Source organism: Caenorhabditis elegans, chromosome III (genome assembly GCF_000002985.6).
Source record: "Caenorhabditis elegans chromosome III".
NCBI lineage: Eukaryota > Metazoa > Nematoda > Chromadorea > Rhabditida > Rhabditidae > Caenorhabditis > Caenorhabditis elegans.
The window spans coordinates 10,306,230-10,331,452 of record NC_003281.10 but is presented as its reverse complement, the minus strand read 5'-3'; the positions used below and the strand labels follow the sequence as shown (position 1 = coordinate 10,331,452).

General features: G+C 37.3%; 6 protein-coding genes across 9 annotated transcripts; 4 read left to right on the top strand and 2 right to left on the bottom strand.

Moving 5' to 3' along the window:
• Positions 1-1,030: 1,030 nt before the first annotated feature.
• On the top strand, positions 1,031-5,921 carry nex-2 (Annexin). Of its 2 annotated transcripts, NM_001027584.8 has the most exons (5): positions 1,031-1,085; positions 1,661-1,757; positions 1,906-2,295; positions 3,451-3,896; positions 4,822-5,921. In NM_001027584.8, exons 1-5 carry the CDS (start codon positions 1,041-1,043, stop codon positions 5,335-5,337), a joined length of 1,494 nt encoding a protein of 497 aa, NP_001022755.1. In that variant the 5' UTR covers positions 1,031-1,040; the 3' UTR covers positions 5,338-5,921. The 2 variants fall into 2 exon arrangements, with proteins under 2 accessions (NP_001022755.1, NP_001022756.1); NM_001027585.6 differs by lacking the exon at positions 1,031-1,085 and having other exon boundaries at positions 4,822-5,827.
• Positions 5,778-10,404, bottom strand: sas-7 (Spindle assembly abnormal protein 7). The gene is made up of 9 exons (NM_001027583.6): positions 10,332-10,404; positions 10,097-10,268; positions 9,723-10,045; positions 9,508-9,648; positions 8,417-9,187; positions 7,034-8,071; positions 6,795-6,934; positions 6,100-6,406; positions 5,778-6,012 (listed from the first exon to the last, which is right to left on the bottom strand). Exons 1-9 carry the CDS (start codon positions 10,392-10,394, stop codon positions 5,926-5,928), a joined length of 3,042 nt encoding a protein of 1,013 aa, NP_001022754.1. The 5' UTR covers positions 10,395-10,404; the 3' UTR covers positions 5,778-5,925.
• Positions 10,405-11,433: 1,029 nt separating this feature from the next.
• On the bottom strand, positions 11,434-12,514 carry unc-69 (the record flags this gene model as incomplete). 3 transcript variants are annotated; one of them, NM_001027582.5, is made up of 4 exons in its annotated part: positions 11,434-11,673; positions 11,931-12,069; positions 12,119-12,256; positions 12,322-12,419. In NM_001027582.5, 4 exons carry the CDS (start codon positions 12,365-12,367, stop codon positions 11,628-11,630), a joined length of 369 nt encoding a protein of 122 aa, NP_001022753.1. The 3 variants fall into 3 exon arrangements, with proteins under 3 accessions (NP_001022753.1, NP_001022752.1, NP_001122717.1); NM_001129245.5 differs by having other exon boundaries at positions 11,455-11,662; positions 12,322-12,367; NM_001027581.5 differs by having other exon boundaries at positions 11,434-12,069; positions 12,322-12,514.
• Positions 12,515-12,893: 379 nt separating this feature from the next.
• Positions 12,894-13,001, top strand: ostf-4 (Dolichyl-diphosphooligosaccharide--protein glycosyltransferase subunit 4; the record flags this gene model as incomplete). Its single annotated transcript, NM_001379888.1, has 1 exon — positions 12,894-13,001. One exon carries the CDS (start codon positions 12,894-12,896, stop codon positions 12,999-13,001), a length of 108 nt encoding a protein of 35 aa, NP_001367095.1.
• A 289-nt stretch (positions 13,002-13,290) lies between these two features.
• Positions 13,291-16,930, top strand: unc-50. The gene is made up of 4 exons (NM_066878.5): positions 13,291-13,456; positions 15,052-15,230; positions 15,282-15,602; positions 16,293-16,930. The coding sequence occupies exons 1-4, from the start codon at positions 13,323-13,325 to the stop codon at positions 16,562-16,564; spliced, it is 906 nt and encodes a 301-aa protein (NP_499279.2). The 5' UTR covers positions 13,291-13,322; the 3' UTR covers positions 16,565-16,930.
• Positions 16,931-20,336: 3,406 nt separating this feature from the next.
• On the top strand, positions 20,337-25,167 carry T07A5.7 (uncharacterized protein). Its single transcript, NM_001129246.4, has 8 exons — positions 20,337-20,418; positions 20,924-21,086; positions 21,250-21,360; positions 21,961-22,008; positions 23,276-23,775; positions 24,030-24,089; positions 24,136-24,282; positions 24,530-25,167. The coding sequence occupies exons 1-8, from the start codon at positions 20,353-20,355 to the stop codon at positions 24,695-24,697; spliced, it is 1,263 nt and encodes a 420-aa protein (NP_001122718.2). The 5' UTR covers positions 20,337-20,352; the 3' UTR covers positions 24,698-25,167.
• Positions 25,168-25,223: the final 56 nt, after the last annotated feature.

The window sequence follows — 25,223 nt, the reverse complement described above, 5'->3', positions numbered from 1 at the left end:
GAGAAATAATTCCAGGACATTAAACATCTGCCCCTCCCAAGTGTTTACCTTTCTCCCCAATGGGGAGAATTTCTCAGTTTTTTTGTTTCGGAGGGCAAAATTTCGCAAGCTGAATCATCTCAAATATCTCGCTCATTGTCTTATACGTGAAGAAGTTTCGCAATGAAATTGACAACAAATGACTCATGTTTTGTCATTTGTCTCTTTTCTCTGCGCATCCGATCTCTTCTGCGGGCGATTTTTTCATTTATTCTCCACTCAAAACAGTGCGTATTTAACCTGTGGCTGTCATGTCGAGAAGGGTACACTCAGGAGCTCTTATCCCTACCATTGTGCAATTTATCTTTCAAATGGCACGCAAAATCCTAGAAATTATTTGATTTTTCATTTATCTCTTTTTTAAATAAAATTTATTTTGGTTTTTTTAAATTTTCTAGAGAATTTTTATTTTTGTAGACGTTTTGAGACTTTTTTCGTTGAAAACCGTCTAAAAAATCACCGGAATGTTTTGGAAAATCGAAAAAAATTGAAATCGATTTTTTTAGAAAATGGGACTACAGTACGCGATCGCGGCGATGCCCATCTCATAGAATAACATATGCGCCTTTAAATTTATGTCTGATTACTGTATTTGTGAAGTTTTTAAGACTAATTTTCCAGACAAATGATGTCTTATTTTTCAATCGAAAAATAATAGTTTTTAGCGATAAAATAAAAAAACAACATTAAAATTTTAAGCCTAGTGAAACCAATTACAAAATTAATAGGCAGGCATGCACCTTTAAATTTTTTCAGGTTACTGTACTTTTTCAAATTTTTTTGAACCTTTTTTCTATTTTCAAGGGATTCCTTTACTTAAGCTTAAGTTAACAGAGAAATAACAAAAAATACATACTTTGATAAAATTAAAATTCTCAGTATTACTAGATTTCCACGTGGAATTCTGATTTTAGCCTTTATTTATTTTTTTTTCTTTATGGAAATTAAAAAAAAAAACAAAAATATAATAGAAATAAAAATTTCATTTCAGTTTCAACACAATGTCGCTTCGCAAATTCGTCATGTCTGGGATTCAGGACGTCCTGGTGAGTTTTTTTGGAAAATATTATACATTCGCAACGAATGTATAATATTTCGAATTTCCCTTCAAATGATTCTCACGTAGAATGATAGAAGGTTTTTGAGCGATTTAGCGATTTGAAACCGGTTAATCGCAGATTTTAGTTTACCAATACCCCAAAGATTCAGTATTCATATGGTTTTTTTGTTGAAAGAAACGACTTTTTTCTAAGGAAGACAAATAAAAAACAATTTTTGTTTATCATTTGTTCCCCATGAAGTGAATTCCCTTATCTTATCACCGGAAACCTATAGAACATCAGAGAAAAAAAGAAAATATTTTTTTTTCAATTTTTTCCGGCGTTAGAACAATTTCGATCAAAAGGACGCGTTGTTTGCCCTTCTCATTTTTTCAATACAAACATCTAGCTCTCCTACACATTTTCATTCGTTTTCTGTCCTCCAGAGAAAACTCCAAAGAACACGTGTCCGGCGGTGGCGGCTCGAGAGTGAGCCCATCTTTTCTCTAAGTGTCTGCGCTTTAGTACTCTCTCAGTCAACCTTTTTTTATCAAAATAACTGATTTTTCGAACTATTTTAGGACAACAAACTCGGTGGACTCGGCGGGAATAACAAGCAGCAACAGCCGAGCAGTCAGCAGAGCAGTCAAGAGCCAAGCAATATGAATTCCGGAGGAGGTGAGTGCGATTGGGCGCGTTTGCGAACAAAAGTTTTTCAAAAAAACACTGATTCCACAGAGTTGTCCCATGAGTACGGTAGAGCGTGTTTTAAAAAAGTGAAAAATTACTAGAGATGTCCCATGTTTTCTAATTCACATTATTCCAGGTTATCCAAACCAACAACCATCCTACGGAGGATACGGTCAACCACCTCAACAGCCAGGCTATGGAAACGGTAGCTACGACCCATATGGCCAACCCCAGCAACAACCGTATCCCGGCGGTGGAGGTCAGCCACCGTACCCCGGCTCCAACTCCAATCAAGGAGGTGGCGGCTACCCAGGACAAGGTGGTGCTCCATACCCTGGAGGTAGTGGCGGATACCCTCAGGCTCCTCAATACGGATTCTCCGGTGGTCAGGGCTCTGCCCCGCAGCCAAATCAAGGCGGCTACCCACCCCAACAACAACAGTACCCTCCACAGCAAGGATATCAGCAGGGAGGTCAGCAGCAAGGTGGTGGTGGATTTTTCCCGAATCAAGGATATGGTCAACCAGGTAATATACAGTAAATTTGAAACAAGACAAAAAACTTTTGCCACCATCCGGACTTGAACCCCGTAGATCAAAATATACGCGGCGGCTAGTTGCACATCCCAATGCGTCATAGCTTACGCGCAAGTTGGACCCAGTTCAAGAGGACACGTCATAGAATGAGTCATTTGAGGGGTTACGAAATGGGATGGGAAGAAGACGGGCATACTTGTTCACATTGTTCTCTCTGCCTTATGACTGCCCATTTTCCCGTACTCAACCTAAACCCCCTATAGTGATAAGGCGTTAGGAAAAAGATCAAAAATTGACAACTCTGTGGAATCCATAATGCATTTTTTTCTTCTTGAAATGTTTACCAAAACGTACATTTTCTATTCAATTCCCGCTCGCCGGGAAATGGCCAACAATACAAACAGGGATTACTCTCTTGATCCACTTCAGCGTTCTACTTCTCTGCGTCTCGTTTGCCCTTCTATCTCTCGTTGCAATTTATGATTTCTTTGATTCATCGAAGGTCACCAACCATTGACCGCCATTAAACTTTTACAACTTTTTGAAAACTTAATTTGATCAAGAATTCCAAGTTTTTGATTCTAATTTTCCAATGCTAGATTTTTAAAGATTTTTCAACGTTGATGGCCGTGATCTACCAGTGAATTTTTTAGAAAAATGTTTCGTTAAAAGACGGGAAAACTGCTGACATCAGCAAACCTAGATGAGAGATAAGGTGTCAAAACTACTGTATCTGGTCTCGACACGATAATTCTTAGCAATAGAAAAAGGGTACTGTAGTTTTAAACTCCTCTTTGATTCCTCATAATTTGACGTAATTTTTTTTTTGAAAACCTGACAACATTTTAATGAAACAAGAGAACAACTATAGAAGATTATTGGAAATTCTGTTAAAAAATACAGTATGCTTTTAAAGGCGCATACCGTATTTCTGCGGCAAAAATCGCAAAATTTTTACGTCTGTGCAATAATACCCCCCTCACAGGGTTGGTGGCCGTGGACGAATTTTCCGCTCTATTCCTCGCTCACGATCACCCGCTTTTCCCGTTGATGGCCGTGGCCGGATGTCTCTCTTCCACCCACATTAGAATTTTCTCTTCCATTATCTCGAGACCATCACCGAACACTAATTCCCAAAAATTTCAGTAATGATCGGCACACCGTCAGTCTTCCCAGTTCAAGGCTTCAACTCGAACGCCGACGCAGAAGTTCTGCGAAAAGCGATGAAAGGTCTCGGATGTAACAACTCGAAGGTGATCAGCATCCTCTGCCAACGTACCAACTGGCAACGTCAAGAAATCTCCAAGGCATTCAAAGTGATGTACGGAAAAGATTTGATCAAAGAGCTCAAGGGTGAGCTCCATGGAGACTTTGAAGATCTCATTCTTGCGCTGATGGACGCACCGGCAATCTACGACGCCAAGCAGTTGCACCGTGCAATGGAGGGTCTCGGCACGAAAGAATCCGTGCTTATCGAGATTATGACGTCAAGGACTAATGCTCAGATTCAACAAGTTCGTGATGCCTATAAGATGCTCTTCAAGAAGGATTTGGAGAGAGATTTGATCGGTGAAACCAGCGGGCATTTCAAGGTAAACTTTTCGAAATAATTTTAACGACCGTGGCCGAGGAAAATTTAAAAACTCGGCCTCCAAAACTCCAACTTCCATTTTGAGGGTGGAGCTTAACAAACCACGCTCATTTATTGTGTTTAGCAGCATTTTTGAATTCTTCTATGAGCTTCCTGAAATTTTCACATAAAAAAAACATAATTACGACAGTAATTGTGAGCTCCGTCCCTGTATGGGTGGCCGGTCATGACCATTAAATGGGAGGAGCCTAGCACAATTTTCCAAAACTTTTTTGATTAATAGCTGTCCTTTGAATAACGTGCAAAGTTTGCTCCTTTCGAGTACCGTATTTCTTCTATTAATATAGCTGCAATACTATTGTTCGATGGTCTTCCCGCTTGCAATACTAATAGGGAGTGCAAGACTATTAGGGAGTGCAATACTAATTTTCAGAACATTTTTCTGACTTTGAGCTTACTATTTTTTTTCTGAAAAAACTCGAACCTTGTGTGAAAATTCAGAGAATTTGATTGTAATTGCAACAAAAAGGTGTAATAACTTCAATTTCATTGAAATTTTTCCAAAAATTGTTGCACAGTAGGCAAAAAATGTTGTTAAAATCTCAAAATTAGTGAGGTGATTTTGTACCAAAAAAAAATAGACGCAAGACTATTAGGGAGTGCAACACTAATAGGGAGTGCAATACTAATTTTCGGAGGGTGTTCAAGGAGCAATACTAATAGGGAGTGCAAGTCTAATAGGGAGGCTTCTGAACTTCCTGAATAGAAAAAGCTAACCACAAAAATGCTTCATCACCAGAAACGTGAAGCTCTCTCCTTTGAGTAAGCGTGGTTTATTAGCTCCGCCCATTTAATGGTTCAAACTTTAAATAGTAGATTTTCAAAGTTTTTTCTTAGAAAATATCACAATCTCGTATAATTTTCAGCGTCTCCTCGTCTCCTTGTGCGCCGGCGGCCGTGACGAATCCAGCCAAACCGACGGTCTCCGAGCCAACCAAGACGCCCGCCGCCTGCTCCAAGCCGGCGAGAAACGTCTCGGAACGGACGAATCGACGTTCAACGCGATCCTCGCAAGTCAGAACTTCAGTCAACTGCGATTAGTGTTCGAGGAATACCAAAAAGCCTCGAATCACTCAATCGAGAAGGCCATCGAATTCGAGTTCAGCGGTGACATTCGTGACGGACTTCTCGCAGTGATTGCCGTCATCCGTAACAGGCCGGCCTACTTTGCAAAGCTTCTCCATGACAGTATGAAGGGTCTCGGCACGCGTGACAATGACCTGATTAGATTGTGCGTGACACGTGCTGAATACGATATGGGTGACATTCGGAACATGTTCCAATCATTGTACAGAACATCGCTGGAAAATATGATCAAGGGAGACTGCTCGGGAGCTTATAAAGAGGGATTGATCGCTTTGGTTAATGGAAATCGTGGATAATTTCGCTTAATTTTTCTATTTTCCATTTCATTTTTCATTTTTAATAACAACATGCAATCTCAACTTGTACGTGGTGTCAAAGTGTTCCATTTTGATTTGATCTTCGAAAAATGCGGGTGAAGAGACGCAGACTTTTCAACTGATTTCGCATGGTTAAGAGTGTGCTGACGTCACACATTCATGGGGAAAAATTACCGCATTTTTTGTAGATCAAACCTCATTGAGACAAATTGACACCACGTGAACTTGTATTTACCATTTCCCTCTTTTCTCTTATCACACACAAAAAATTACGCATCTGGCTTTTTATCAAAATAATCATTTCTTCTATTCCATTTTTGTAAGGCTTTACTGTAGGTATGCCTGCCTACGAGGCGGCCTGCGCCTTCCCAAAATTCATCCCGAAATTATAATTAGAACACTAAATTCAAAAGCTGTCTAAAGAAATACGCAATTTATTCATGTAATTTAAAGAAGACATAAAATTGAAAAAAAAAAACAAATGTCCCGTTTTGTTTCACACAAGTAATATTCACAGTAGGATATGAGACAAAAAAAACGAAAATAAATGTATATTAAATCGATCAATCAATGATTGGATAGGGTTCTACTGCTACTGCTTCTGCTGCCTTCGGGCTCCAATATTTCTTCTGTCGTCAGTTCTGCCACGCCGTACTGGAAAAAAGGAATTTTAAAACCCAATTTTAGGATATTGAAATATATTTTTTCTAGATTTTCTTTAAATTATTTTTAAACCCGAACCTTTCTAATGCTATCCTCGAAACGCTGTAGAAGCCAGTTCATATCCCGTGATTCATGCTTCTTCTTCTTCACAGATTCCAGCATATTCATCATTGAAGTGTGTCGTTGGCAATTTCGCATACGAAGATATTTCCATTGCTCCTGCGCTTTGCGGATGTTCAGCATGAAATCATCCATCCTTTCCTTATCCTCCGTTCGCTTCCGCAGCAGACGCTTGTTCTCCTTCTCCGTCTCCTTCACGTTGCGATCCATAATCTCGTAGAACTCGTCCTTCTGCTGAAGCTTCCACATGTATTCACGCTTTTTCCTGAAAATTAATAAAATTGAAATAATTTTTTTTCTATTTATTAGTCTCAAAATAGCAATAAAAACAGAATTTCGTCAAGAGATTCTTCAAAAATTTAGAACGGACAAATTTCAGCTAAAATCTCCAATTTTGCCGATTTTCCGTGTCACAGCCAATTTCCGGTCACGGAAAATAGCCAAAATTCAATATTTTAGCCAAAATTAGGAGGGGTTTTTTTTTTGAAATTTTGAGTGATTTCTGTATGAAATTCGCTAATTTGTGCTTATTTCTAAATTTTTGCTAATTTTTCAAAAAGTGTAAGGTTTTTTTCCAGAAAAAAAATTGTAACCATCAAAAACCAAGAATTTAAGCCAAACACTCTTTGGAATTTTTTAAAATAAAAACCTACTTTTCCAGTTCGTGCTGAGCTTGCTCCAGCTGCTCGCGGAGTCCCTTCTCGATCTTCGTGCTGTTGGAGGATTCCACCTCTCGAATTTCGTCCAACTGCACAATCCGGTGGCGGAGCTCATCGTTTTCGGTCAACATATCCTGGAAAAAACTTTAATTTTTTTGAAATTCTTTTTTTTTCTTTAATAATAATTTAGATTTTCGCCGATATCCACCGAATATATAGTGACCAAATCTCACGTTATAATAAGTGCGAAACTCTTCCGCTGCCGCCTCCATCTCCAACGACTTCTTCGTAAGCACCTCGTTGTCCGACTCTTTCTCTCGCAACTGGCTCAACAGCATCTCGCCGGCCTTCTGTACCTTCTTCATCTGCTCATCTTGCTGCTCCACCAGCGCCTTCGTCTTTAGAGTCAGCCACGTCCAAATCCTTTCAAGCATCTCTTCCGAATTGGCACCAGATAGGATTGACTTGAGAAGCTGAGAGATTTTGCGGAAAGCCTCTGCCGTGTGAAACTCTGGATCGCGCAGGCTCTCCTGGAAGCTTTCATGCTCAGCGAGCAACTCCCCAATTTTTTCGATAGTCCGTCGAAGTTTCTCATCTAGGTGCGACGAGCGTCGGGAATCCTGGAGCGATGAGGGAGCTTCGGATACCAGTGACACTTCCGGGCTCACCATGAGCTGTTCTTCCACATCCGTTTGCATCCAGGCATCCGTCGTTGCAGGAGAAGGATCTGTCTGCGAAGGAAAGTCTCGGAACGATCCTGAAATGATCTTTCCAGGATAAGGTTCCAACTCCAGCAAGCGTTGTTTGTAGCTCTCGATATCCTCGTGCATCTGACCGGTGACTGCATAGAATTGATTCCGAGCATTGATTTCAAACGTCTCATGCTCCTCTCTCGCCTTCGCCAGTTTCCGCGTTAAATCAGCCAGCTCCAAATCCTTGCTACGAGCTTCCATCTCCATAGCCTCGAGCTTCTCCTTCTGCTCAGCCGTGTCCTTTCTCAGCCTCTCGAGCTCATTGTTCGCCGCCGCCTCTGATCGAATATATCCTTCGATTCTGCCATCCAGGTCGCGTTCCATCTTCATGACTCGCTCCAATTCCAGCTGCAGTAGGTACTCACGGTGCTCGGATTCAGCTAGCTTCTGCTGAAGCTGGCCAACGGAGCCAGCTTCCGACGACTGATGAGCTAGCTGTTGGCGGAGATGATCGATTTCTCGCTTTCCCTTCTGAACTTCTTCAAGCAGTTCCGCCGAGTCTTGAGCTTCTCGGAGGAGCTGAAAAATTGGATTTTTGTGATTTTAATTGAAAAATTTTTCATCAGGTTTTCACATTTTTATATCAATTTCACCTGGAAATTCGAGATTTCTAATGAGCTTCATTGCAAAATATTTCAGTTAAAAAAATTATTTTTTATTTTTCTAGCTGAAAATTCGAGATTTTTCCATTTTTAGTTCACTTTTTATATTAAAAAAAAATTATACAGTATCTATTTTTTCAGTTTAAACTGCAGCTCCAGTGCAGTTTCTAAGCTCCAACTGCAGTTTCTAAGCTCCAATTTTAAAGCTTTTTCCGTGTAAAGATCGGAAAAGAGTTTTTATTTATAATTTTACAAAATTTACCTTCTGATTCTGCTCATCAAGCCTGGTGACATCCGCATCCTGCTTCTTCCTCCGCCTCTTCTCCTCCGAAATCTTCTCGTTGAGCCCAGCGACTTGATGTTGAGAGTTGCGAAGCTTCACGGCCATCTCATCCAGCTCATTCTTCAGGTTAATCTCACTTTCAAGGAGCACTTGCTTCGACTCAGACAGATACACGTTCTCCTTCACAATCGTCTTATTTTCTTTCTGTATCTTCTCCAACTGCTCAATGGCCTCCTTCTCTTTTTCCGAAACTTTTTCTAAACGCTTCTCGAGCTCCGCCATCTGACCCTCGTGCTCCTTTCTCAAATCTTCCATGTCTTTCTCCAGCTGCAGTTTCAACTCCTTCTGTCGATCAAGCTCGGCTTCAAGTTCTCCTAGCATCTCCTGTAGCTGCTCCACCTTCTCCCAAGCCTCCTTCCTCTGCTTCTCCAAGTGCTCTCCCTGAACTTTCGCCTCGTCAAGCTCGAAATCGTGCGTATTCTTGTCCTCCAGAAGCTTCCGATTCTCCGCTTGAACCTCTTCCAGTTCCTTACGCTTCTTGTTGAGCCTTGACTGGAGCTCTTCGATCTTTCCTTCGTACTTCACAAGCTTCTCCTGACTAGTCTTGAGCTTCTTCTCCAAATCTGCACGCAGCTTGTTCTCATCTTGCTCGAACTGAGCTTTCAGCTTCTCATAATCGAAAAGGCGATTTTCCAGATCGGATTTCTTCTTGCCAATGACCTCGATCTCCGAGTGTAGCTGATCCACTTCCTGAAAAAATAAAATATTTGAAATTTCAACAATTACGCGGAAGTTTAGGGATTTTTGGAACGAAAAACTGAAATATTTCACAAAAAAAACGAAAAAATCAGCAGTTTTTGTCATTTTCAAAACTTTTAAATTATTATTCTGGACGAAAAAAAACATTTTTGTAGTTTTTCAGAATTTCCTGACTCTTTTAATAGTATAATATCCGGCAATTTTCAGATTTTTCAATGAAAAATCCTCTTTTTTTAACTGAAATTTGCATAATTTTACAATTTTTACAAAATTTTCGACGGTTTTCACAAGTTTTCTACCAATTTACGTACAATCTGCAAGTTCGCGTTGACCACATTGACATGATCATCCTTATCAGTCTGAATGTTGGCGTCCATCTTCTCAGTGTCCACTTGGATGGTCGCGGTGGCCGTGAACACTTTCGCAGGTGGTTTGGAGTCGCTTATCAGCATCTGGAATGTGAGAAATGAAGATTTTAATCGATTTTTAATTTTTAAATGGCATATTTTATTAGTTTTCCACGTACATTTTCCATTTTAGCCTCCATAATCGTGCGATCTTCATCATTTTTGATAAATGACAAGAGCTCTTTTTTTATTTGTTCACTGGATTTTACTGTAATCGGATCCAAATCGGGCTTCTCATCAAACACAAGCCTTGGGATCACTGGAATGACATTCTCTTTATCCACCAAATCCATCCTTCTCGATTCCTCACGCAGCGAGCAATTCTCCTCTCGAAGTGACTCGTTTTCACCGCGAAGAGACTCATTTTGATCTCGGAGCAACGAATTCGCCCGATCCTTTTTCTTGAGCTCTTTCGACGCCTCCAGTAGAGATTTAACACCGTCTAAAGGGTACACAGGATATGTTAATTGATAGAATTGCCTTGGAACCGTACCGAGAACAAAATGCGAATCGTTTTCAATTGTGTCGGAGCCCGTCGACTCGATGATCGAGAGATCGTTTCGGAAAGTCGCGAAATTTTCCTTCATCGATCGGCTTTTGTTGCCGCGAATCGGCGTCGATGTCAACGGGTATAGCTGTGCATTGTTCGGCGAATTGGGTCGGGACTGAAAATAAATTATATAAATATATACAAATTTAGCTGAAAACTAGGCTTAAAATCAACTCACCGTGGATGGAATTTCATCTCGAGGCGTCGGATACCCACTGTCTGTCGGTGGAATTTCTCCCATTATCTGCAAAGTCTGATAGATCGCGGGAGAAATTTATAATATTCAAAGCTCGAGCCAAAACGTGTGAACACCGTGACGCGCAACTGCGTACACTGCGTAAGTGTGCAACAGTTAAATGGTAAACGGTAATTATAATAACAAAAGAGGATAAAGACCGGGCCAAGAGGGAAGACGAACAAAAAGGGACACTCAATATTCCCTTTTTGTGCGTCTTCTCTTCTGGTTCGGTCTGCAAAGATGCAATTTCCGACAAAAAATATTGTTCTTTTGAAGAAAAACCGCAAGAACGAGCGCCCCGTATGTAAATTCCGCTTTAAAACTTTGAGAATGAAAAATTAATTTAATTTAATTTGAAATTTTGAACTAAAAAATCATGCTCCGCAAACACCGCGACGCACAATTGCAGATACTACTGTAGTTGGTACGAGACCCGAGACCCGAAGAACTCGGGGAATGTCCAATTGGGGAGACCCGAAGAACTCGGGGGATGTCCAATTGGGGGGATTACCAACTCGGGGGATTGGCCCCGCCCACAGAACCGTGGCTTGCAATACGCCCATTTCTGCAACTGCCGCACGATTTTAAAACTGTATTTTTCTCAATAGAGCGAGAAATAACAAGAAAAAATAATTTTAAAACCGTGCGGAGGTTGCAGAAATGGGCGTATTGTAAGGCACGGTTCTGTGGGCGTGGCCAATCCCCCGAGTTGGGAATCCACCCAGTTGGACATCCTCCGAGTTCCTTCGGGTCTCGAAATTTTGAACTAAAAAATCATGCTCCGCAAACACCGCGACGCACAATTGCAGATACTACTGTAGTTGGTACATTTTGAAATTAATTCGATTAAATTTTTTTTTCGAAAATTGCTTAAATTTACTTTTACCAGTTTCATTTTCTTTGTTTTTTATTTACTTTAACTGAAAAATAACTAAATAGCATTGTTAGACGTGAAATTATGTGATAAAATCAATGTCCACGGCGCCGGAAACCAGTTTGTCACCCAATGAAGGCATAGAACAACACAACAGAAGAGATGAGCACTCGTAACAGTTTTACTACACTAAATATATTCACACAAACACAAAAATGTGATAAAAAATCGTACAGAAAATGTAAAGAAAATAAAATAAGCGGGTTGAACACGATAAGAGAATTTTTGTTGTGCAAACTGAGCTCTTGAAACGAACGAAAGACTGTGGTATGGACATCTTCTATTTACAATCGGCCTAATTTCTAATATTCGTACTCTCCAAAATCGTCGTCGTGAACTGAATCATCTCTGTAAATATTAACTGTAATAGGATCTTGGAAAAATTATTTATTTATTTAATAAAATATATAACTTTTTGGTAACATTTCGGCAACTGAAAGGCTGACAAGATCGGAGGAGCAATTAAAGCGGGGTTAGTGGAAGGGGCAATTATGGTTTCAGGAAATCATGCACAGGGTCCCAATGTGGGCGGCGAGAATGGAACAATCAATGGACGGGGAATCGAATTAGAAAAAAAGATTCTTAAAGGACAACACAACACCTACTGCTTGGGCCGTGACGGCTGAGAAGACTGGAATACTGACGAGGAGGACATTAGGTTCTGAATGTACTGGCCGAGCACTTGATTTTCCGATCTCAACTTCAAACTCTCTTCCTTGACAGATTCGACGCGTTGTGAGAGATCTAAAATTTAAAAAATCAATATAGAAAAAGTGAAATTTCTGTGAATTACCATCCAAAGTATTCTGAAGTTCCAGCACTTGTGTGATCATCCGGGCTTTCTCTTCTGGATCCTCTGGTGGTTCCTCCTTCGGAAGTGGCTGGGCAGCTCTCGGAGTTTTCCCACCGCTAATTATAGTTACAGTGTCGTCTGGAAAATTAAACAATATTTTAAAAAAAGTTTATTTTCAGGAAATTCAATTTCAGAACACTTACCATCATCAGCGAGAGGAATATCATCTTGCTCGGTTTTCTGGCTCATCGTAATACTCGTTGTAACAGAAGTAGGGCTTAGAAGACGTACTGCGGAGCCAGCGGCTAGTGGACAATCGAAAAATCAATAAACGAGAGATGTGCGGCGAGCGTGAGAGACGCAGAGAATTGTCTATCGCCAACTTGGCAATGCAAATGCGCTCCGATGTATTCTTCGTGTATTTTGCCACTTTACATCCATTTTTCTTGCTTTTTCATCTGTTTTTCACGATTTCAATGAAAATTCATCGCAATTTTGCTAATTTTTACATTGAAAATAAGAAAATTTCATTGGGAAAGTAGGAAAAATTAATAAAATTAGTGTAAAATCGATTAAAAACTCGCTTTATCGATTTTGAAAGAATTCATCGAAGATTTTTGAGTTTTCACGAATCTATCTTAATTTTCAGTGTTCTTATTATACCTTATGTCTATTTATCTGCAGTACATACTGAATTTTCCATTTAAACGCCATTTTCTTTGATTTTTTCCCGCCGTTCCCCTAGTTTCGAAATTTCTATTATTTTTTTCCAGTCATGATCAGCGACGTTCAACTCGGAATTGCTGCCAACATTCTTGGAATCGCGATGCTCATGCTCGTCGTCCTCTTCCACTATCTCAACGCCAACCAGAAGAACAAGTAATTGTTCGGGAAAAGAGTTCGTTTTATTTCCCAATTCTCCATGATTTACGTAGTTTTTTTTTCAGATTTCTACTCTCCAAATGTGATATCTACCAAAAAAAATTCGTCTCTACCCTAATTTATTCTTGTTGGATGGGTTAATCAGTTGAAAGTTTTAATTTAATAAATTATATTTAATTTAAATTTTTATTCGTATTAATTTTTCGATTTATTGGTGTTTGTCTCACCTCGAATACTTATTTTCAGAAAAAAAAACTTTAAATTAAAATTTTAAAAAAAGTCCATCTCAGCACATCGATCCCCGGCAGAGATCGTATATGTCATGAGTTCACAGCCGCGAGGCAGCGGAACACAGCCAGGTCCATCCCAGTCACCGATTTCGCAGCGAAACTTTCGATACGAGCCGGCGAGAAGTGGTTACACGTCTCCGGGACAGTATTCCACGTATTCTACAAGGTTTGTGTGGGGAATTCCCTGAAAATTACACAAAAAGTGTTGAAATATGATGAAAATAAAGTTTTTTCGAAAAATTTTCCGACATTTTTGAATTTTTTCAAAAGTTTGGGTCATGACCTACTTTTTAAGGAGGTCACGTTAAAAACTAGGTCATGACCTACTTTTTAAGGAGGTCACGTTAAAAACTAGGTCCTGACCTACTTTTTAAGGAGGTCACGTTAAAAACTAGGTCATGACCTACTTTTTAAGGAGGTCACGTTAAAAACTAGGTCATGACCTACTTTTTAAGGAGGTCACGTTAAAAACTAGGTCATGACCTACTTTTTGAGGAGGTCACGTTAAAAACTAGGTCCTGACCTACTTTTTAAGGAGGTCACGTTAAAAACTAGGTCATGACCTACTTTTTGAGGAGGTCACGTTAAAAACTAGGTCCTGACCTACTTTTTAAGGAGGTCACGTTAAAAACTAGGTCATGACCTACTTTTTAAGGAGGTCACGTTAAAAACTAGGTCATGACCTACTTTTTAAGGAGGTCACGTTAAAAACTAGGTCATGACCTACTTTTTAAGGAGGTCACGTTAAAAACTAGGTCCTGACCTACTTTTTAAGGAGGTCACGTTAAAAACTAGGTCATGACCTACTTTTTGAGGAGGTCACGTTAAAAACTAGGTCCTGACCTACTTTTTAAGGAGGTCACGTTAAAAACTAGGTCATGACCTACTTTTTGAGGAGGTCACGTTAAAAACTAGGTCCTGACCTACTTTTTGAGGAGGTCAAGTTAAAAACTAGGTCCTGACCTACTTTTTAAGGAGGTCACGTTAAAAACTAGGTCATGACCTACTTTTTAAGGAGGTCACGTTAAAAACTAGGTCATGACCTACTTTTTAAGGAGGTCACGTTAAAAACTAGGTCCTGACCTACTTTTTAAGGAGGTCACGTTAAAAACTAGGTCCTGACCTACTTTTTAAGGAGGTCACGTTAAAAACTAGGTCATGACCTACTTTTTAAGGAGGTCACGTTAAAAACTAGGTCATGACCTACTTTTTAAGGAGGTCACGTTAAAAACTAGGCCATGACCTACTTTTTAAGAAGGTCACGTTAAAAACCTACTTTTTGAAGTAGGTCACATGAAAAACTAGGTCATGACCTACTTTTGAAGTAGGTCACATGAAAAACTAGGTCATGACCTACTTTTTAAGTAGATCACGTTAAAAAGTAGGTTTTTTTTCATTTTTGTGTTTTCCAGCTTAATTAGCCTGGCGTAAAAAATATAAAATCGTATGAAATTTGATTTTTTAACAAATTTACTTTGGAATAGCCAGTTTTCTCACCGGAAGCTGCCTGAAAATTGACAAACGGATTTGTAAATCAAATATTAAAGAAGTAACGGAGAAATATCAATGGAAAACGCAAAAATGTCAAAATTAGGTAACTAATTTGCGCGGGAATTCAAAATTTGCAAAAGTGAAAAATCATTAAAAATTAAAAAAATTAATTTTATTAATTTTTTAGACAATTAAATAAGAAAAAACCAAGAAATCTACTTTTCAAAGCCAAAATTTCCCGACTTTTCACTGATAAATATCAATTTTCAGCACCGCCGATCGTGTCGGTTGCCTGACCGCTGTCAGAATGTCAGCATTCGCCAAGCTCTCACGTTTCACACGTCGTCTCGTGCACATTCGGCAAATGGATTTCGAGTTTGCCCTCTGGCAAATGCTCTATCTGCTCATTCAGCCATCGAAAGTCTATAAAAACTTTATTTATCGAAAACGTAAGCCCCTTCGGTGGATAATATCCAAAAAAAAGTTGGAATTTTTTTCAGGCACCAAGGATCAATTCGCCCGTGATGACCCGGCATTCCTTGTCCTTCTCGCCCTTTCCCTTCTCTTTTCTTCAATATTCTACGCCTACGCTCTGGGCCTTGAGAAAATCGGATTTTTCACGTTTTTCCTCTGGTCTGTCTTTGTTGACTGTATCGGAGTGGGCGTGGTCATCGCTACGGTGCTCTGGTGGGTCTCGAACCGATTTCTACGGAAAGTTCGTGACCAGGACGTCGAGTGGGGTTATTGCTTCGATGTACATCTAAACGCGTTCTTCCCGATGCTCATTTTGCTGCATGTCATCGTGCCGATTTTGTATCCAAGTAATATATTTTTTTTTGGAAATCATAAATGAGAAATTTGAAAAAAAAAACGTTAATTCAGCGAAAAAAATTCAGAAACCCGATTTTTTGCCTTCTCCAGTATTTTTTGAATTATTTCAGTATTAAATTTGCTGGAAACTCGAAAAAAAGTATCACATAATTGCAAAATTTTAATTATTTCAGCAGTAGAACTTTTTAGTTATAAAAAGTTAAAGATATTTCGTCAAAACTTCGCTTTTCCACATTTTTAGCTGGAATTGACTTAGAAATATTACCCAGCCTTGACATTTTGCGAAAAATACGGTGACGGGTCTCGACACGACAATTTTTGTTCAATATAGATTGTGTGCGCCTTTAAAGAGTACTGTAGTTTTAAACTTTGAATTTTCATACATTTTTCATATTTTTTTTGAAGACAACTTGAATTTCAACAAGAAAAATACTAGGAAAACACGAGGAAATTTCCGCAAATTTTTGATATTACCGTATTGTTCAAAGCCGCGCACCTTTTCCCATTTACCAAAAAATTGTCGTCTCGAGACGGGGAACCGTATTTTCGGCGCTAAATTAAATATGCCAAAAACCGTGCGAAATCAAAGATTTTCAGAAATTTTGAAAATTTGAGTTTTTTCAAACATTTCCCAGTAGGCTCAAGTACAAAATTGCACAGTTGAAATTCTAATTTTCCAGCTCTCATCGACTCGCCGGCATTCCTCTCCATCCTGCTTGGCAACACGTTCTGGTTCCTGGCCGCGTGCTACTACGTCTACATCACATTTCTCGGCTACACGGCTCTTCCGATTCTCCACAAAACTCAATACTTCCTCTATCCCATCTCGTTCATTTTCATGTTCTTTGTGGCGACACTGACCGGCGGATGGAACATTTCACGGACTGCTCTCAACTTTTATCATTCCCGTGCCGAACCGCACAAATTTGCGCCCCAACACGGCGGTCTTTAAATGATCGTGTCCCTCTCTAATTTGTTTGTAAATTTTTTAGTGATTTTTGAGCTATCTGGAAGTGAAAATATGGTTTAAAATGGGTCTCGTAGCGATTTTCTCACAACTTTGGAGCCATGCGTTGGCGGTAATTAATTTCCCTTCAAGACCCCCACTCCAAATTTTCATCTCCAGCAATATAAAAATTGCTTCGAAAATAGTTAATTTTTTCAACTATTTATACTGCATGATGGTGTGCTGAAAACCTAACCGATTTTCCATTATTTTTCTTGTGTGTGTGTAATTAAAACGTGTTTATGATTCTTTATTATTATTATTAGTATTCCTTTCCCTCCGCCTTAATTATCGATGAAAAATTATTTAATATAATACACATTTGTCCCTTTTTCACTGGAAAAAAACATAAAAGTGAGAATCATCAAACCACTTGCAACCACCACCCGAGATAAGAACTTCCGCTCTGATAGGGCGCTTCTTCCCTTTTGTTGCGGTATTGAGTGTGGCGGGCTTTTATTTTCTAGTTTCAATAATACTTCTTTCGGTGGAGTATTTCCAGGTCTCGCAGCGAAAAGTGAAAAAGTTCATAAGTACGGATACAAACATACTATGGATTTTTGTAAACTTCAAGTACTGTAACTTCAAATTTTCTCGGAATTTTTATCTATTTTTCATAATTTTAGATTTCAGAAAAACTCGGAAAATCGTTGAAAATTCTGCAAAGTTTGAAAATACAGTAAACTTTAAAGGCGCACACCTTTTTGCAGTCAGCAAAAATATTTCGTGTCGAGACCCGGTACCGTATTTTCGGAGCAAAATTGAATTATGGGTAATACGGCAACTTTAAAGGTGCATATGCTGCCTAAGATATCAGTTTTGCAAATAGCTGGGTCTCGAAACGAAAATTGAAAAAGCTAGTAATTACGCACCTTAAAGGTTACAGTAATCTTATTAACGATTTTTTTCCGAAAATCTATAAATTTTTGCCATTCAAAACTGCAAAAAAAAATAACAGAAAATTTAACAAAACATTCAGATATGGTAGTTTTAAAGATGCATAACCCGACTTAAAATGCCAAAAATGGAAATTATTGACTTTCCGGTAGTTTTAAAGGCGCACGGGCGACTGGATAGGAAAATTAAAAAAGAAACCTAGAATAAATATGATCGACTATTGTTCATTTTGAAAATCCTTTAAAAAAGAAGAAAAAAGATCACACAAATCACGGAGAGACCAGAGAAAGCCAGGAAAAAAGGAATCCTTGTTCACTCTGATATTGCACACATCCTTTGGCACAGTGCCAAGAGACAAGTTTTCCTCATATCGTCTTGACATTTCTCGTTGAGTCATTTGCGATGAAGACGGGTCTAAATGTCAACTACTTTCTAAATATGAGGAATTGTTTTTGGCAAATGACACCGATTGCTAGAGGATTTAACAATGCATATTGCAATGCTTTCGTAATTGTTTTTTTCAAAGGTTTTTTATTCCCAAAATCTTTTCTCCTTTTAACCACAATATATAAATCACTATTACACAGACGTGAAAAAAATTCATTTTTTAAAACGAAAAAATACGGTTCCCGGTCTCGAGACGACAAATTTGTGTTAAATATGAAAAAGTTTGCGCCTTTAAAGAGTACTGTAATTTTTTACTTATTGTTTTTTCTTGGTTTTTCGATGAAAAAGCGTATTTCTTTAAAAAAGAAACTTGATTATAAAAACTTAATTAAAATATGAAACGATGTTGGAAACTATAGTAACTTTTAAAGACGCACACCTTTACCGGGTACCGTATTTTTAGGGCAAAAATTGCAAAAACTCGCGTCTGGGCAATACCTACAGTAACCTGCCAAAAACGCCTGATCCTCCAAATTTGCATGTCAACCCACCCTTTCCGGTCGCGTCGATTGGCCAGGACTCATTTTAGGGGATACTGTAGATTTTGATATTTCTCAACTTTGTCTTGAATTATTGCAAAACCTATTTATTGACAATTTTTACTCTTAAACAGGGCAAAACTAAACCCTAGAGCTAAACCATGAGAAATTGTCCCGCCAGGTGTCAGCTGCTCCAACTTTTCCCACAGGGAATTTTGGCAACAATTTGTCAACAGCGAAAATTTACACAAGGTTATGTCTATTGGAAGTTTTTGGAGAAACTTTTTAGTTATTAAGTTATGGTCAATTGAAAAATGATTTTAAAAAACTAGTAAAAAGCGAAAATCCAATTAATTTTGCCAAAAAGTTTTCAATTTTCTCAAAAAAAATATATGATACAATTTTCTTATTGCTAATTTGTTGATAATTTTTCAAAACTCACAGCTCAATTTTTTGATATCAATGCACTTTTTTAGTCCAATTTTTTTATTATTTTTTATTATGAGTATCTCAAATATGGTGAGTCCTATGGAAAAACGGTCTACTTACGATAGGTTAAAAATTTCAAACGACTAGAGGTGCAGTACTCTAAGGTACAAGGCCGGACCATCTTCTCTTCAATGACTAGATCTAGGTAACTATAAAACTTTTAAAAAATTGTCAACTACCAAAGTTTTCATGACAAAAACAAATTTTTTCCTAACCCAATCATTTGGCAGGGTATAAGTGTTTCAAAATTTCGTTCCCTTTTTTTACCAACCAACTTATGAAAATCAATCGGGCAGTTCTTTCAAAATTCTGTATTTTTCTAATGTCAACGTACAAAATAATTTGGTAGTTTAAGATTTTTATTTTGCAATTTACTCCTGAAAGATACCATAACTCCTCGCTATATTTGCAAAAGGACCCAATTGAGCACAATTTTTTTGGTAAATTGGTAAATACTAAGCTTTTTAAATAAGTCCGAGTATTCATGCAGACTAGATTTCCAACAATGTTTGAATAAAAGTTTTCATCTGCACTTTTTTATAGTTCAACCAAATGCGGAACTAATTTCCATGTTTTTTTATCAATTTTGGTTTTATCACAAAATGATTTGCCACAAAAAAATCACAGATCAGATTGGCACAACTATTGATTTTTGACAATTTTCGGACATTCTTTTAGGAAGTGCCGTTTTTGAATGGTCATAGCCAACGTCAAACTAGTTAGAACATATTGCTCATTAAAATTCGCAACATTTTCTCATCAAATTTATCTCTGTAAATGTATAGCAACAACAGAAGACTTTTCAGTAGGAAATCATGAATTGGAACAATGTAATGGCAATGTAAATTATATAACAAGAGATATTTATAACAAATTCTCAACAGCAGTTGAAAATAATCTGGGTTAAAATGTCTATAACTCCACAATAAAAATAATTAAAAAGTGGCCAACTAACAGAAAAAAGATGGAGAGAGCCTTGCTGTTGCTAAGTAAAAAAGAACCACTACAGTACCCCAAAGCAACCGTACTCTTATTAGTAAATCTTTATCAAATCAACAAAACATTCCCCCCTGTCCAAAAGTCAAGGGGTTAGTCATACATATCCTGAGTAAATGCGTTTATTTTTGCAATCCGAAAACAATATCTTAGCTCCGCCTTTTTTGTTAGTAACTATGTATATATACATATAAAAGTAACAAGTAAGTTACCAGAAATCGAAAGTATTTTTTTTCGAAAAGTGATACGGCACTCGTCTGTCCGCGTCTCTTATCACTAGTACCATTTGCTGCTTGCCTGACTCTTATTTTGTTCTTTTCTTTTAAAGATTCCTAGGTAAAATTAACATCTGCGGAAATATTGCTAGATAATAATTTTATTGTTTTTTAATGAACATTAAATTAAATTTTAGGTTTTCCAACCACCATGACAAATAACCAAAACGAGCTGGGCGACGTTATGGATGTTCTGGAAGACAACATTGGGTACTTGGTAAGGGATTTTTTGGGGGTACGGTATTTTAAAGGTGCATAAAATTTTTTCCAGAAAAGATTAAGGCTAAGAATTTCTAGGCCATATAGGCTCTTCGCGATCCAAACTGGAGCTTTCTGCAATTGCCACTCAAAGAAAAGGCTAATAATAAGTAATCAGAAAAGTTCTGTGGCCGCCGTGTAGAAAAAAAAAGCTAGACCACAGGTGTGCAAAACATTTTTCTAGTTCTTTCTAGCAAAACCTAGGCCACCACCTATTTTTTTTGACGGCCCACCGAAAAAATTTCTGGGCCATCCATAAAAACCTAGGCCACCACTCTATTGGTGGGTTCCTCGGCTATAAGAACAGCTTTGTGGACGTGTGGAAATAAAGCTAGGCCATCAATTTCAATTTGGGGGATTCCTCGGCCATCTGAAAAATTCTAGGCCACCCCTCTTTTCACGGGCTCTCTCAGGATTTTACTTTTGAAAAAGCTTTACGAAAATTACTAGAATACAATTTTCAGACCGACCGGGACCGGGAAATACCCGAAACCGACGTAGCGGTGATCAAATACTCGGCGTGGTGGGAGATTCCAGTTCTTGAAACCGAAGATCCGTTGGACTTCCTAACGATCGGCAACAATCAGTGTCCAGCATCAGACGATTGGGACAAACTACTGAACGCAGGTTAGTTCCACCTTATCTGAATTCTCCCATTTCTTCCGCCGGAGGTTCCACAGATTCCCTTTCATGAGGAAAACTTAGAGCTAGCAATGCCGCAGTAGGCGGGCGGTTCGTAGAACAGTTTCGCTTTATTTGCCATTGAGACTCCAGCCTTGGCCTATTACAGAACTTTACGACATGCCACGACGGTCACAGGCGAATTCGGAGTCCACACCGCCGGAGCACACATGGTCCGGGACCTCGGAGCTCGGAAATTATCATTATTCGTACAATGACAGTGAGTTTGGGAAGCGTATTTTTATAAATGTGATAGTAAAAACAAAAGAAAAAACAAATATATAGGGGAAAAAAATTTTTTGAAAAAAATGTGAAAGTTTTTTTTCCGAATTTTTTAAATCCAAAATCTTTTTTAGACATTATTCAATATGTTAATATCCCGGTACTAGTTTAATTTTTTTAGCAGACAATGGGGATTGTATGCGCCTTTAAACTCAGAAAAGTTTTTTCTTCTATTTTTTATAAATTATGTAGCTGTAAATTATGTAAATTCGTTTAAAAAACTAATTGTAAGAAAATTATGAAATTATCAAATTTTATCGGGGTTTAAAAATGTTCTTTATAAAAAACTCAAGGTGAAGGAATAATCCAAGATAATTGAAAAATTGCAATAATTTAAGATTTAAAAAATTCTAAAAAATGTTTTTCCTTAGAATTCTTTTTTTTTCGAAAAAGAAAATTCGAAAAATTTTATAATAACATTACCTGATAAGAAACCCATAGGTAAGTATTTACAAGAAAATTTTCCTGCCTATCGAAGGCCTATCACCTTGTGCCTACATGCCTTACCTCAAACATTTAATACTGAAACGATTTTCAGTATCTATAGGAATGGACGCGATGTCAATGAACAACAGAAACCGGGATGGTGAGTAATATTCGATTTCAAGCAAAGTTTTTTTTCAAATTACAAAATTTATCCTTACAAAAAAATTTGAACATTTCTCAAAGCAATCCTGAAAATCTTCCGATAAAATGTTGTACATTTATCGCAAAAATTCAGGAAAATTTCCATAAAAAATTCTGAAAACTTCCTGAAAAAATTGCTGAAAATTTCCTGAAAAATTCAGATCATTTTTCATAAAAATTGCTTCAAATTTGCTGAAAACTTCCCAAAAACCTGTAAAAATTTCCTGAAAAAATTCTGAAACGCCCAAAAATTCTAACTGAATTCAAAACTATTTTAAAAATATATAGATTTTTTGTACTTTTTATAAAATAAATTTTCACATTTTTTTTGGTTATGTTCTTCCAATTTTTCTAAATTTGTCAAACTTCCTGGTAAACTCCACTATTCTTTTAAAATCAGCAATGACACCATTACACATAGGGCTATCATATGGTTTGACTTCTGCGCAAGCCATGTCCACCTTTTGAGACTAATCAATTTGATGAGATGACTCATGATAGCATGATGATAAGCCAGTGAACAAACTATCACTATTTTATCACAACTAGATTTTTGTTTTTTGGTTGAAATAAGGGGCCAGTGCCGCCAGAAAGTGTGTACACAGGGTATCATATGAGTAGGTTGATAGTTCCTCAATTAAGTTATAGTATTTTCAAAGGAAAACATTAAATTAGAACTAATAGGAAAGAAAAAGGAATATGAGGAAAAAAAAATTAAGGAACAATTTAAGAAATACACCTCTGAAACACTTTTGTAGCGAGTACTAATGAGGAAAGTAATAAGGAAAGATTCGAATTCAATTCTCAGACTTTAAAATTATTATAATGTAGTCGTTTCCCAAAAAGCTCTAAAAATTACCAAAAAATTCGGAATTTTCCCAAAATAAAAATTCCCTGAAAATATTCGAAAAGTCTACCAAAACATCTGATAATATCCCGAAGCACTTCTCAAGTTTTCTTTAAAAAATGTCAAAATGTGCCCAAAAATTCTGAAAATTTTCCGAAAAAATTCTGCAAATCTACCCTGATATCTGATAATATCCTGATAAAATTTTAAAAAATGTCCCGAAAAAATCTGAACATTTCTCTTGAAAAATTACGAAAAATTCTCAAACTGCTCAATGAGCTCTGCCTTGAGCTATTTGAATAGTGCGTCCACAATACAAAACAATTCAAAAAAATTAATTTTAACTATTATATAAACTGAAACGAATTCCAAATTTCAGATGGGTTTTCTTCCTCCTCCTCATCTTCGCAAACTTCCGAAGGAAGCGAATGGCTTCCGGAAGAGACTGAATTCAAACCAAAAAAAGTTGTCACATCCGAGCCACTGAGCCCTACACCACCAGAAACAGAAACCCGGAGGTTAACAAAAGTTCAGAGAAGATCAATGACTGATCAGGAAGTAGAACAGCGTCGGAAAGAGGCGAATAAGAAAAATAGCAAGAACTACAATTTTAACAAGAAATCAAAAGAAGCGAAACTGAAAGAGGATCTGGAAAAGAATCACCTGTACATCGAAAGAGCAACTGCGCAGGAGAAGCAGACTTTGGAGCGAATTATGGAATGTTATACATATTTTGGAGATGGGAATGTACTGGTAATTCATCAGGATGCGATGCAAAATTTCACTGAAAAGGAGGTTTTTGAGGAGAAGCTGGAGCAAGTCGACATGGATGTTGCAAGAGCGAGGGAGCAGAGCCAAGAGCTCAAGAGCTTGAAAAAGGTAAATTTCGGCAAAAGTGACATCCTATGAATTGAAGAAATTCTCAGAATTTCCCAAATTTCCAGAGCTTTTTTTCAAACCATTCAGTTTTTTGAATCATGTAGGAAATTTTCGTAAGAGATTATCGAAAAACTTAGAAATTAAATTCGATCATTTTGAAATTTGAATTTCCCACTAATTTTTTGTCCGAAAATTTAAAATTTTTGGCGAAAAATTTCTGATAAAATTTTAATTCCAGCCGAAAAGTTTTTCAGCTATATCAAAAGCATCGACAGGCTTACATCACAGCTACGAACGACAAGGCATTGAAAAAGGTAAGTAAAAAATAAATTGAAATAATTTTGAAATAAAAAATTTCAGTCAAAAATCAACACTTACGGATCTAGAAAGTCACGCGCTCTTCACAGTATGAACATTGCAGAGCTCGAACTCAAAAAATGTATTCTTCAATTCAAAATAAAAAAGTTCGAACGACGGGAAAAATTGTTGGAAGAGGTGGAAAATCAGGTTCGGAAATTTTTGAGTTTACCAAATTTTTTATTGTCATTCCGTCATTTGATAATTTTTGTAGAAAGTTTGCCAGAAATTTGAAAAATCATTAAAATTTACTGATCTTAAAACTGAAATTTTTGGTTTTTTGACAATTTTATTAACTTCTAATTTCAATTTTTAAATTTTTAAATTTCAAAGGGGAAGTTATATATTTTTTTTAATTTAAAGTTGGTAAATTTTAAAATTTCAAAAAAATTTCCAGATCAAGCAATACTTCAATTTCAAAGAGAGTAACCATGCTGGATATATGAGGTTGCCACAGGAGCGACAAAATCGATTTGAGGAGCTTTGCAAAACTTTAAAAACCTCATCACCAAAAACTTCTATTGCAGGATCTCACAGGAGGTCAACACGGAGCTCGGAAAATTGATGTTTCTTTACTTTTCCAAGAGAAAAAGTGAAAAATTCGATAAAAATCAAAAAAAAACTTTCCGAAAATTGCCCGAAAAAAATCTAAAATTCTGAAAAACTCCCCAAAAAATTTCAAAAATTCTCAAAAATTCCCCAAAAAACCCCGTGAGCTCTGCGTTGCAAATTTTTTAAAATTGAAATTCAGCTTCAAACTCCTGAAATAAATCTCTCATGTACAAAGAATATTGTTGATTTTTTTTCAAACTCCTGAACTTCCGCCGTTGTTTAAATTTGAATTATCGATTTTTTGTTCTTAATTTTTCTTGTTTTTTTTCTCAATTTTGCTCAATTTTCCTTCACTTGGTACTAATTTCCATCTCTCGATTTTTTCAAATTTCCCAGTTATTCCACTATTATATGTAGACTATCAATTTAGTTGTTTGAACATTTTTCTCAAATAAAATGAATAATAAAGATTTCATTAAAGATTGTACAAACGATAGACAATTGTGTCCTTGAAAACTAAGTTAATGGGCAGAAAAATG